Source organism: Botryllus schlosseri, chromosome 7, assembly GCF_051294905.1.
Source record: "Botryllus schlosseri isolate E-star chromosome 7, Bs_hap1, whole genome shotgun sequence".
Lineage (NCBI taxonomy): Eukaryota > Metazoa > Chordata > Ascidiacea > Stolidobranchia > Styelidae > Botryllus > Botryllus schlosseri.
The window spans coordinates 18647275-18660631 of NC_137242.1; the positions used below are offsets into that span (position 1 = coordinate 18647275).

Below are 13357 nucleotides of genomic sequence, written 5' to 3' on the forward strand. Positions count from 1 at the left end.
ATTAATCGCTCTAACACAGTGGTTCTTAACCTTGCCCCCAGCGCCCCCCAGGGGGCGCTGGCGATGTTGAAGGGGGGCGGAAACGCTCAGGGGGCGATATGGGGGGCGCTGGGCTCAGGGGGGCGGTATGGGGGGCGCTGGAGAAAAAGGCTTCGCTGTAGATGATGTGGTGATAGGACATATCCTTAATGAGTATTCAGAGCAAATTATCACCGAAAACTTCGTTACATATAGCCTTCAAAATACATATATAGTTAATTGTCCATAGGCGCCTAAAAAACTGACACCGAATGTTCATGTCTTGGCAATCTGAACCCCAGAAGACGAATTCCATCTGGCAGGGAAAAATTATATGTCAGTGAAGAAATACCAATCTGAAATCGTGTGCGTCTTTTAGTTTAGTACGATTGGGCGACAGGGATATTCCTGTTGGGCGATATCCCCATTGATTGATTCTATATTTTTTGATATTGCAGACAGGGGGTCACGAAATAACATCATGCAACGAAGTCATACCAACGGGTTCGCCCGCCCGAATATGTTTAATTATTAGTAACGGGCCCTACAGTTTCCAAGAAACCTCACAATGTTCGCTTCAAGTTTTGATGAGTCTGCGCACACTCAACAACTCACTGCGCTGACCCGTGGACAACAGTGCGTATCGACTAAAAAACGGTAATAACTTCGGGTTTGTTGTGCGCAACGTAGATTTTCTGTGCGCAGAGACCGTGTCAGCACTGCGCACGTGCGCAGCTTAGAGGGAACATTGCACCTCCCTCAGCTCTACCGGTAAATGTGTTTACGTGAGCAGAGAGAGGATAAAAATTAATCTCAATTTACATGCAATTTCCGATGATATTGACCAATTCAATCATTAATTAGTGAAATTTTTCGCGCTTCGCGCGACTAGGCGACAATAGCTGCCTCAGTAAATGGACACCCAATGTAGATACCTAACAGGCTTTCAGCAAATAGAGGACAGCCTAATGGGGGTCTGGGAGTGAAGTCCCCCGGAAGCTCGGTTTATCACCCGATGGGCGTCCAGGACCAACGTTTTTTGTTTGGGGGGGCTGGCGAAGTGCTGTTACGGCCCTGGTGACGAATAATTGTGCCTGCGGGCACGCCCGAATATGTTTGATTATTAATTACATGCCCTTTATCTTCCCATACAACAGCTTACTCAGTTTATCGCTACGTATATATGTAATTGCCACCTATTCATTCATGCATTATAGAAAATTTTGGTACCTAGGGTGATCAGGCCACACAAACTTTGCTGACCATCGAAATCACGATAGGGGGTTCGTGGGGGCGAAGCCCTCAGAAGTTCGGTTCATCACGCTATGGGTGCGCAAGGCAATCGTTTTTAGGGGGTTGACGAAGTGCTGTTACGGCCCTCCCTCTTACTCATTGTCTTCATTACATTCCTTACATTATGAAGTTTGGGGGGGGGGCGCTGGAGCACGATAATTTTTGAAAGGGGGCGCTGGAGGAAAAAAGGTTAAGAACCACTGCTCTAACAGGTCAGGTTTGGCCCGCCTGTGCCTCATCTGTAACTTACACTTATTCTTTTGCGCTTAATTTTCGAAAAATAAATTTGAAGAATCCGTGATTTTGGGAATAAAAATGTTGACAATTTAGTCATTCATAAACATCGATAGAAAATGCCATATAATCAATGCGGGTGTCACAAATGTCCTTCACTCATCCCTGACGACATCTGAGACACTGCCTCATTGGCCGCCGCTAACCCTACGTCACTGACGTATCACACCCTGCAGTGCGCAGTGCGCACTACGAATCTCATATATTACTGATACCCGTTCGTCACGGATTTTCAATTGTCACGTAACAGTTGATTGACATGTAAGGGTCTTTGACAGTTACAATGAAAAATATGGGACCAATATGGCTCTTCGGTTGAAAAAGGTTTCCGACCTTTGGAATAGGCTGATAACAACCGACTGCATCACGTACCTATACAGTGACTCACGTATTTTATTAGCAGTGATAAATGTTTGGGAGGGATACAACACCTTTTTGCGTGTATATTTAACTTCTATATTCTTTATTTCATTCAAGATAAATAGCCTATCAATCTATCCTTCACCCAGTTAGCGAGATGTAATGACTTTGCATTATCACTCATACTTCAAAAATTCGATTTGACTGGAATCGTGACATGACTCGTGACTTGACTTGACTTGACTCGAGTTACCTTCGAAAAACGAGTGACTTGACTTGACCTGTTATCATATGATCTGTACTTCATCCTGTTGTTAAATTCAACTGTAGATAATCGACTGTGGTACATCCTCTATCATTCAACAACCCCACGCTTGCAGCAAAAACGTTTTCGCACTAACAGGTAACAGCTCCCACACACCTTTTGATTGATACTACTACCGTAACGTAACACTGCAAAATATTGATATTGATTGATATCATCGACTCGGGATCATCCAAGCCGGTGACGTCATCCCATGACTAACAGTCGCTGTGACAGATAGTCGCTTTATCATTACATTTTCTGCATCGATACCGCATTAATAACAAAATGAACATATTCAGATTGACTTTCTCCGTTTAACGTTTCGTCATCGTTATTTCTTCTGTAGTTGTAACGAATGATCAGGTTCCTTTCTCGCATATCACTCCATTCAGTGAGGTGTTTTTGACGAAATTCCACAAACCGATGTCTGAACCATCGTCATTTCGTACTTTCAGGATAATGTACTTGCGTGATGACGAAAAGTTTGGATAACCCGGATGCCATTGAAATTGATTCGAATGTATTTCCATTCCTGATCGGTACACCAGAGTTGAATTCTGTTAACAAACGAAAGTCCTAAATTACTAATTACGATTATTTCTGAAACTCTGATCACGGGCGCAGTAGTCGCTTGCGTTTACGTTACCATCCGGACTCACGTTAGCGCCAGCTAGTGGGTTTGAAAAAGAGCCTTGCACACATTGTCGGTCAAGATGACGTCAAATTGGTATAGGGATATAACTGAGCAGACTTGTACTTTGTACGCGAATCTCTGACGTCACGACGTCACGAATCTTCGACTGTGACGTTTGGAGTTGCAATTGAAAATATCGAGTAAATATCGCTATTTTGACGAGAAAGGTTCACAAACCCTGATATAATTTTATATAGATAGAAATAAATCCAACTACCGAGTGGTTAAATTCCATTCCCACCCATAGGGCGACGAAAGATGTACCAGCTGGCATCTTCGTGAGAGCAAAATCAAACAAAGCGTTTTGTTGAATTCGGTCATGAATTTCAGCCAATAGAGCTCCATGCTTTGTGCATTCTGCAACTGCTTTATCGTAATTCATATCACGTGATAATGTCAGATTAGGATGAATGGTAAAGCATTTTCTAGAGTGATGCAGTCCTCCTCGTCTTCTGCAGTCCTCTTCTGCAATGATAAGAATAGTCGAAGTGAATGAGTTTGTGCGTTGTGTAAAATTGCAGTATCAATAAGAGATGGTCATCGTTGGTCAGTTGTGCTCAAACTGGGATAAGCGTAGCTTTCATCAAGGCAATGGAACCACTCCGAAATAGCCTTCAAAGTCTGAAAATCGGAATTGTTCTAAACAATCGCAACAGCGCAGCACAATGACCATAACAACGATCCGTGCGTGGTTGCGATTGTTTAGAACAGTGGTTCTTAACCTTGCTCCCAGCGCCCCCCAGGGGGCGCTGACGATTTTGAAGGGGGCGGAAACGCTCAGGGGGCGATATGGGGGGCGCTGGGCTCAGGGGGACGGTATGGGGGGCGCTGGAGAAAAATGGCTTCGCAGTAGATGATGTGGTGATAGGACATATCCTTAATGAGTATTCAGAGCAAATTAACAGCGAAACGTCTTCAAAGTACATACAGGTTTAACTGTCCATGGGCGCCTAAACGACTGGCATCGAATGTTTCTGTCTTGGCAATCTGAACCCCAGAACACGAATTCCATCTGGCAGGGAAAAATTATATGCCAGTGAAGAAATACCAATTTGAAATCGTGTGTGTCTCTTAGTTTAGTACGATTGGGCGACAGGGATATTCCTGTTGGGCGATATCCCAGTTGGGCGATTCTATATTTTTTGATATTGCAGACAGGAGGTCACGAAATAACATCATGCAACGAAGTCATATTAACGGGTTCGCCCGCCCAAATATGTTATATTAACTAATATTTATTAGTTACGGGCCCTACAGTCCTCACAATGTTCGCTTCAAGTTTTGATGAGTCTGCGCACACTCAACAACTCACTGCGCTGACCCTTGGACAACAGTGCGTGACGACTAAAAAAAGGTCATAACTTCGGATTTGTTATGAGCAACGTAGATTTTCTGTGCGTAGAGACGGTGTCAGCACTGCGCACGTGCGCAGCTTTGAGGGAACATTGCATCTCACTCAGCTCTACCGGTAAATCTGGTAACGTGAGCAGAGAGGACAAGAAATTGATAGCAATATATTTGCAATCCCCGGTCTTACTGACCGATTTTAGCATGAATTATCGAAAGTTTTCGCGTTTCGCACTGGCTCGCTAAACAGTACAGCTGATTCCGTGGCCAAAGCGAACAACGTGATGGGGGGGGGGTGGTCGGTTTATCACCCTATGGGAGCCCAAGACCCAAGTTTTTTCGGCGGCCTGACGAAGTGACGTTTCGTTCCTGCCAACGGGTATACGCCCGAAAATGTATAATTGTTATTGAGGGGTCCTACCTTTGCAAACACACATCACTCAGCTCTACCGGTAAATCTGTTTACGTGAGCAGAGAGAGGATAAAAATTGATCTCAATATACATGCAATTCCCGATCATGTTGACCAATTTCAATCATTAATTAGTGAAATTTTCCGCGCTTCGCGCGTCTAGGCGAGAGTAGCTGCCTCAGTAATTGGACACCCAATGTAGATACCTAGTATCAGTAAATAGCGGACAGCCGAATGGGGGTCTGGGGGTGAAGTCCCCCGGAAGTTTGGTTTATCACCAGATGGAGGCCCAGGATCAACGTTTTTTGTTTGGGGGGGGGGGGGGGGCAGACGAAGTGCTGTTACGACCCTGGTAACGAATCACGCTATGGGGTTCGTGGGGGCGAAGCCCTCAGAAGTTTGGTTTATCACGCTATGGGTGCGCAAGGCAATCGTTTATAGGGGGTCGACGAAGTGCTGTTACGGCCCTCCCTCTTAATCATTGTCTTTATTACATTCCTCACAATATGAAGTTGGGGGGCGCTGGAGCACGATAATTTTTGAAAGGGGGCGCTGGACGAAAAAAGGTTAAGAACCACTGGTTTAGAACAATGCCGATTTTCAGATTTTGAAGGCCATTTCATGGTGGTTCCAATGCCTTGAATAAAATTTTATGTATATTATCAGAATCAGTGCGACTGTAGCTCTCGAATAATATCAACTTTATTTAATTTGAGCGATAGGGTCGTCATCTACGGGATTAGCAATTACGCTCCCGTTTCATGCTATGAAGCGACAAGAAATGTGCCGTTGTCGCATCACTCGACCGTGAGTCACGTGTTGCACAGCTATCCGTAGGTTAGTTATCTATAGTTTAACAAATGGGTCTATTCTAGGGTTGCCACACGTCCGGAATTTCCCGGACATGTCCGGAAATTTCACTGTTGAAACTGCGTCCGTGAGGGATTTTGAACGCTTGAAGAAATGTCATAATTTTTTTCGTAAATCAACATGAACAATATTATTTTTGGGCAGATTTATGCTACATAAAATTTTTCTACGCGCTGCGTGCGATATAGTGTCATATATATTGGTTTTAACATGCGGACTAACGCCCTCGCAAAAATTGCGATCAAAAATATATAAAAACTGGAAATGGGGTCACGACCATGGAAGGTTGGAAACCACCGAATATGCGGTGTTTATATAGCTCAGTGGTGCAGTGAGCACCGGCATTAGGCTGCTAAATAGTATTATCGGTGTGACATGAACATGACTTAACGATGTACGATTACGTTCCTTGCATTTTCGAAGTCGTCATCCTCAACAAGCTCTACCGCTAACTCTGATCACGTGAGCGGAGAGAGGATCAAAATTATTTGGTAATATTATTAACATAATTCATTCAAATTCTTTTAACGACCAGATGCATATAAAAACCAGATGCATATAGTAAGCCCCCAAAAGTTGCATCGATTACCCTACGGTGAGCCCAAGATCAGTGTGTATTTGGGGATAGGGGCTGAAAATGTGGCTCCGGCCCTGATTACAATTTAGAACACACAGCCAGCACATACTCCTGAACCGGATCGTGACCAAGTCCAGTCGATAGACAAAGCTTTGCTGGTGTGACTTCATATTGATAAACAGTGTGCTCATGCCTCATTTTAAAATCCGCTAGTTGGCGAGAAGGAGCGTCCGAAATTTGTGCCACAAAAATATGGCAATCTTAGTCTATTCCCCATCAGAAACCATCGAATTCCCCGACAGTGGGGAATTCCCCACCGGCTGGGACCCACTGCCCTAAACAGCATTGAACCCTGATAAACGTATAGCTTCTTTTACTTTGATACTACTGATATTATATATAATAATGGTCCACAAATTTCGAAAATTTTTTGCGCCAAAAATTTGAATCATTGATTCAGGCTGATTTAAGGTTGCTGAATCCGATTCGTACAACGTGGTTTTGTTCTGTCTCCCAAATACTTGTAGATTTATTTAATCGTCCCCACCGTAATATGTCAAATCTATATGAATCAATATATTCCACGTATATAACATACATGTACAGACACGTATTTCCTCTCAATATTTCACACCATACACATATTACATGTTTTGTCGGGTTACCATTTCCTAAGTAGCATATCGACATACTGCACTGACTTTATTCTATATCATACCCAAAACGTCGTCACCAATACCTATGTTTCATTTCCTATCATGTTTCAAGATATTTTACTGACTTTATGTTATTAATTATTACCAAGTTCATTACCAAGATAGATTTCGTTAAATATAGTGTGTAAAAGTGACTTGTCTCGACTTGACTCGGCGATTCATGAATGCGGATAGACTCGTGACTCGGAGTAAAATTTTAGAGTCAATTTCAAGTCATCAAGTGTTGATAAAAATCGCTATATACTTCACAAATGTTCGGATTGTTCTCTATACGCTGGTGTAACAAATCTCACTCATTCAATGAATTTTAGTTTATCTGAACCTCCATTGTTCTATCACGAATACATGGACCGCTTATAGCGTAAGTTGTCGCAGTAGTACAGTAATATAAAACAAGGTAGCTATATCTGTTGTATAGACTGGTCATTGGTGCTAGGTGATCACATTGACCAAATCTCTTGTATGATCTAAATCGAATTCGAATATAGTTAATAAGTTTAAAATACTAGTCAATTATCCCATGGATATGTAGATGGGTAATGTATCCTATCAATCTGTTTCCACTATCTGAGGTTTTGTATTCTATTGTCTATTTTGGCGGATGATTTAAGACCGGGGGTATACAGCATTTACGTTGTTTAGCAGTCTGCTACGGATTCGTGAGCGATACAACGCCTTTTTGCGTATAGATTAAACTCTATATTCATTCCTTGATTTAAAATCAATAGCGAATGAATCTGTATTTCTAACAGCTAGCCAACTACAATGACTTAATCATGCCTCGTACTCCGAAAAGACAACTTGACTAGAGTTGTGACTTGACTCGTTACTTGATTGACTTGATTCGACTTGTCTCGAGTGACCTCCAAAAATAGAGTAACTTGACTTGACTCGAGTCACTTTCAAAAATTGATAGACTTGACTTAAATTGACTCAGTCAAAATGTGCAATGACTCGAGATGACTTGTGACTCGAAGGTAGTGACTTTATACCAACACTGGTTTACATATGTTTAATGGTTATATGATAGTCATTTAACCGTCACTGTGGCATATAATTTTCGAAGTAAATTGGTAATACTGTTGAGGTCGGAGTTGGAGTCGAAGACAATACGTTTAAAGTCTCAGGAGTCGGAGTTTGCGTTGGCGCTGGAGTCAGCATTTCGAAAATGTGTGGAGTCGAAGTCGGAGCTGGAGTCGGTATAATAAAAATGACTGGATTCGGAGTTGGAGTCAGGGGTAAATTTACCGACTACACAGCCATGTTACTAACAGCTCAAAACGAAACATATGCATCGGTTCTAGGACAGTAGATCCATCTCGACATAGGACTGTCTGTGGCCTACATCAAATACCATGTGTTCTATTCCGGAACAGAGCCAGCGATGAGCACTGGGTAATTTCTAGTTATGCTTTTATATGGTTCGAGGCTTTTTCTCAGTGTTTTGCGTGATTAAACGCCAGTTCTAAATACAAAAAGCTTCAAATTTTTGGCGGTTTCTGATTTGCTGTAATTTTTTAGTATGAAAAAGAGTTGGTTGAAGTGATTGGCGTTGCTACTTAAGTAGCACAAGTAACGCCTGACATTTCTACTCATTACAAGTAAAAGTAGTAATTTCTAAGATATGTGAAAACTATTTCAAGTGGAATACGAAATGAAAGGTATGAGAATTACTAAAAGTCAAAAAATATCTAAGTATATTTGGTCGGAGGAGGGTGATCGCATACTTTCAACAGTTAGCCGGAGATAACTACATACGAAATCGCGAGATGTATGGACGCTGCTAACGCAAAATGACTATAATGACACCACCCATGGGTAGAATCTTTGAAAAAATGTATCCAGTTGCCGTCATTCAGAGGCTATTTCACGCGTTTCTCACGACAATTGAACTCATGATAGTGGTGCAATATAATCCCTGAACTACCTTCTACTTTACAAAAAAAAAAATTGCTGACGTACTTAGTTCCTCCAGAATGCTGCTTAGGTAGATTTTGAAGTAGTTGTGAACCATTACCACTTCCGTAAGTACTGCAAGTAGCCAAAATTCTACTTGAGTACCTCGAAAAAGTAGAAATGTTCAACATCTATAATATCTCCAAAACGTGATGTGATAGAGCAAGTTAACGTTAGATTCGTATTCAGCGCGTCCAAATTAGCTATAATCGACTCAAAGAAGTCCTGGCGCAAAAATCGTGTAGACCAGTGTAATTGACTACGATTAGCCCTCATGCCCCCCTCAGTTATACATTCGATATTAACATGACCTGGTGCGGCCCGCGAAAGTCTCAAGACACGCATTGCAAATATTGATAAAATTCATACTAAAAATTTATTCACTTCAGGGACCGTATAAAAGATTTTCTTGGTATATTAGATCATGATAATTATAAGTTATATTCATACTACAGTCTCTTATTCCATAGCTGTCGCGTTAGCACCATATCAAGGCCCGCGCATTTTAAAAGCTTCCAACGGCTAAACAACACAAAAAGACAAAACGGGAATAACTTTATTCGTATCACGAGTGTGGTTTTGAAAAAAAAAACGATTCGCGTGCGTAGGTTAGGTAGATTCGTTTACTGTATCTGTAGAAGTATTTATATTTATATATTGTAGAAGCGTAATCGAAGATAACATGGATATGATGCTGTCAGCATTGTGTGTCCTGGAGTTAAACCCAGGGCCGTAACTGCCGCACGCCAAACGCTCAATTAGGGAGAGCGAGTTCTAAAATCAACATAAATTATACAGCATTTGTGGGAAATTTCCTATAAATTTATCATATTTATCGCGGTACACGCGAATTAATATAGTTGAATGTGGGATTTTTAATATGGGTACCCGTAACGCCTTACAAAAAATTCGCATCATTTATAAAATAAAAATAGCTGTTTCAGCGCCGAACATTACCGATACACGCCACACCAATGCTTTTGAAGTTTCGGCCAACATGCTACTTTTCGCGTATTGTTTTACCAAACATAACCTTGACCGAAAATAAGCGCTGCATGTTGGCCTAAACCATCAATAAATATATTCCTAATTATCCATTGACGCTGAATAGCTCTGCACTTGCTATCTGAAGTCTCCTCCCATAGCTTTACCGGTATATCTGATCGCGTGAACTTGAGAGAGGGTGAAAATTAACAGCAATGTATGCAATCAACAATATTACAGATAAAATTCAATCCTGAATATGAATTTTTTTTGCGATTCGCGCGACTATACGTACACGTTTTTTCCAAATTCCCTATAACAGGAAAACATGCTTTTCGGGAAGTCGTGAAGGGGGGTCTGGTGAGCGAAGGCTTCCAGAAGTTTTGCTTATGATTATGGTTGCCCAATACCAACGTTTTTATGGTGCTGACGAATTACTGTCTCGGTCCTGGTTGAACCATCATATCTGGAGTTAGCAAATCTATGAACAGATCGCTTTTAAGATATTCAAATTTCTGTGCTGTTCTAAGAATTGGGCAACCGACCTTCATCCCTAGTTTTGAGAAATTGATTATTGTGGTCCACCGGCTTATAAAATCTCGACAATGTTTTTGACACATCTATCTTATCATCAAATAAATAGTTGGTTTGGTAATAAATATACATATATATTTTCTTCATATCCTCTCTATATAATCAAATACCAATATTGCGTTTTGGTTAATAATCCCAATTGTATAGTGCGGTCCGCGAATGGATTCAGATGTTGAATGCGGCCCGCGATTTCGAAAGTTTGCCCACAACTGGTCTATATCCACATGCTATAACCATAGTGTCCTATATGGTGTCGACACAGGCAAATCTCACGACTCAGTGAAATTGTATCACGTCACAATTTCCATTTGGCTACAGGCAATTTGACGGTCCTTTTTGACCGGCTTGCCGAGCAATAAATTTGGTGTATCATAAGCATATGTTTGTGCACATCACTTAAATGTTGGTATGGACTTTTTGATTCCATTTGAAGTAGAAAAGAAAGGAGATGACATATGTTCCGCTTGCTATATCCGTCTATATTGATGCTTGAGGAAACCACTGCAACGGTTCATAAATATTGGATTTGTACTTTCTGTGAGATCCTTATAAATAGCGCAGCGTACATCATTACAGGGGCGTAGCCAGGGTGTCTCGAGGGGATCTAGTTTGAGAACCACTGTGCTAGCTGGTGGTCCGATCCCCGAGCCATGATTAGTATTTAGCATTTCAAATACGTTGCAGCATTGTTCATCCTTATTTCAACAGGCCGCATGCAGCCGTTGAACAATATTTATGCAAAACATTTTAATTAAATTAGAACGTGTTTTGGCGTCCGTTAGTATGAAATTTGAATTAACGACTAGGTTCTCAAATCTTTGAGAGATTTTATACTTGAAAATTTTATTTACGCTTTCGCGATTCAGGGGACCAGGATTTTTCGTATTTTATATATAATGTAATCTGAGTCCCACCGAATAAATGCAAACCGTAAAGGAAAAAGTTTATAGCGTAAGATCGCGTGAGGTGTGAAATTTTCTATAATTCGTGATTGAATCCACCAATAATATCAGAAATTGCATACATATTGTTATATAAGGCTACCCAATAATCAAGAAATTTGACATTAAATCGAGCGTAGGGCGGAAAAAATTGAATGAAGTTGAACAAATTTTTTACAATATACTCGATAATTTATGTTTATTCAAGAAATAATTTTGGGACCCCTTCGAGCTCCCCCCCCCCCAATCGACGGGTGTGGGGTGCGGCAGTTAGAGTCCTGATTATATGACGTCCAGATGGGCCATTACGACACTACGCCGGAATGCGGTAGTATGCTATGTAAGGAATCGAAGCAGCACGGCCATGAATAACAAGGAGGTCTAGGCTTACTATATGGAATCAATGAGTTATCCGGTCAGGGGTGTATCAGTTTCTAGTAAACCTTAAAAGGGTGTACCACGACGAAAAACGTTGAAGAGCACTGATCTAGACCAATGTTTCTCGGTCGCATGTTGCCCAAAACTTCATATCTTCATGTTCCCGGAGCGGAAAGGCTCGGCCCTGAAATGTATGTGCCTAATATTCTCGCACGCTGCATACCCCTAGACTAAACTTAGCCTACTAACGGTCTCCGGCGGTGTCAAACGATACTACGGAAAGTAGGAAACTAACCCTTTTTAACAACTGAGGATGAGCCTACAGTTAGATTCATTTATGTAAATCATGCATATCGAAAAGGAATTGTGGGTGGGGTAGCTATATCCATGTTCAGTTGTTCACGCGCTAGTTAGATCCTTCCAGAGACACCAAAGTCAGATAAATGTTATCACGACATCTCACAAATTTAAGTATTACAAAGGTCGGCACATTTTCATCACAAATCCGTGTTGTCATAACCACTTTTCTGCGTTTTTTAGTTATTCGCTATAGTACCTTGGACACGTGCAAGCTATTCACAGGAGATCGTGCAAGGCGCGAACTAATACTTTATTGAAGGAAATTGTTCAAATATTATATATTTAATAAATGATCACTCTGGTGCGGTCGCGACACAAATTTACACCCTTCGGGTCCCATGTTTGGGCCGCGACCCATACCTTAAGAACATGGTTTAAACAAAGTGTTTACACATACCACTTGTTATTAAAACATTGGTGTCCCTTGAAGTAAACTGTAGAATGGCCATAATTATCTTACTAATGTCTATTTGTGAACGAGGTTAGCGAGTTAATACGATGTGTGTTTACGAATGCTATTTTCACGAAATTATATCTAGGTTAAACCCAATCATCTGCACCATACCCGTCTTTTTGTTAGCCAATTATTTATGAAGTGGATTTCTGAAGTCAAACTGCTTCAGTGGTGATGAAGATACATGGAAGTATAATCAGAAATATGAAGACTACCAGGACATGGTTGGGTGTTGCATCGCTGTGATTCCTTCGATTTTCCCATGCAAACGCCAGGTCCCTGACATGTGCGGGACCTTGTTTGAATGCCTCCATCGCAAGATACGTCGCAGCTGCGTAATATTGTCCATGGTGACCAATTTCCTGGATAACAAAATCTCTTCATTAGATCAGTGGCTCCTAACCTTTTTACTCCGTTCCCCTAACCAGGGTGAATTTCCGAACCCTCGATATCCACCTCAATGTTACGACGGAACGCAAAAGAACAAGAAACACATTATTTCAATTGCTCACTCATTTCCCATGACAGCTCCGCACAAAATTTACTCTTGAGATCTGAGGATGCCAATTAGGAATAATAGAATCGGCAACACAATAATAGCTACAAAATGACTTTTTTAGATAGTGAATGGAATACTGCACACAATTTAGTTATCAGGATTGTATACTTGCGCAATCGTCGACGTTAAGACTTGTAATCCTAAAGCGCAGTATCAACTACAACGGACGCAATTCCGTATTTGAGAACTTCAATATACACACAAATGCTACGATAAGGGCTCTGAAAAATCGAGTTCATGAGTG

General features: G+C 41.3%; 1 protein-coding gene across 1 annotated transcript in view; it reads right to left on the reverse strand.

Annotated features, from left to right (window-relative positions):
- Positions 1–2500: 2500 nt before the first annotated feature.
- LOC145442869 (uncharacterized) overlaps positions 2501–13357 on the reverse strand; it is a 28897-nt gene continuing 18040 nt past the window's right edge. The window contains exons 4-6 of the mRNA XM_080320902.1: positions 12770–12916; positions 3184–3431; positions 2501–2829 (exon numbers count right to left, since the gene is read on the reverse strand). Coding sequence (XP_080177028.1) covers positions 2632–2829; positions 3184–3431; positions 12770–12916 — 593 coding nt within the window. The 3' untranslated portion in view covers positions 2501–2631. The remainder of the gene's footprint in view (positions 2830–3183; positions 3432–12769; positions 12917–13357) is intronic.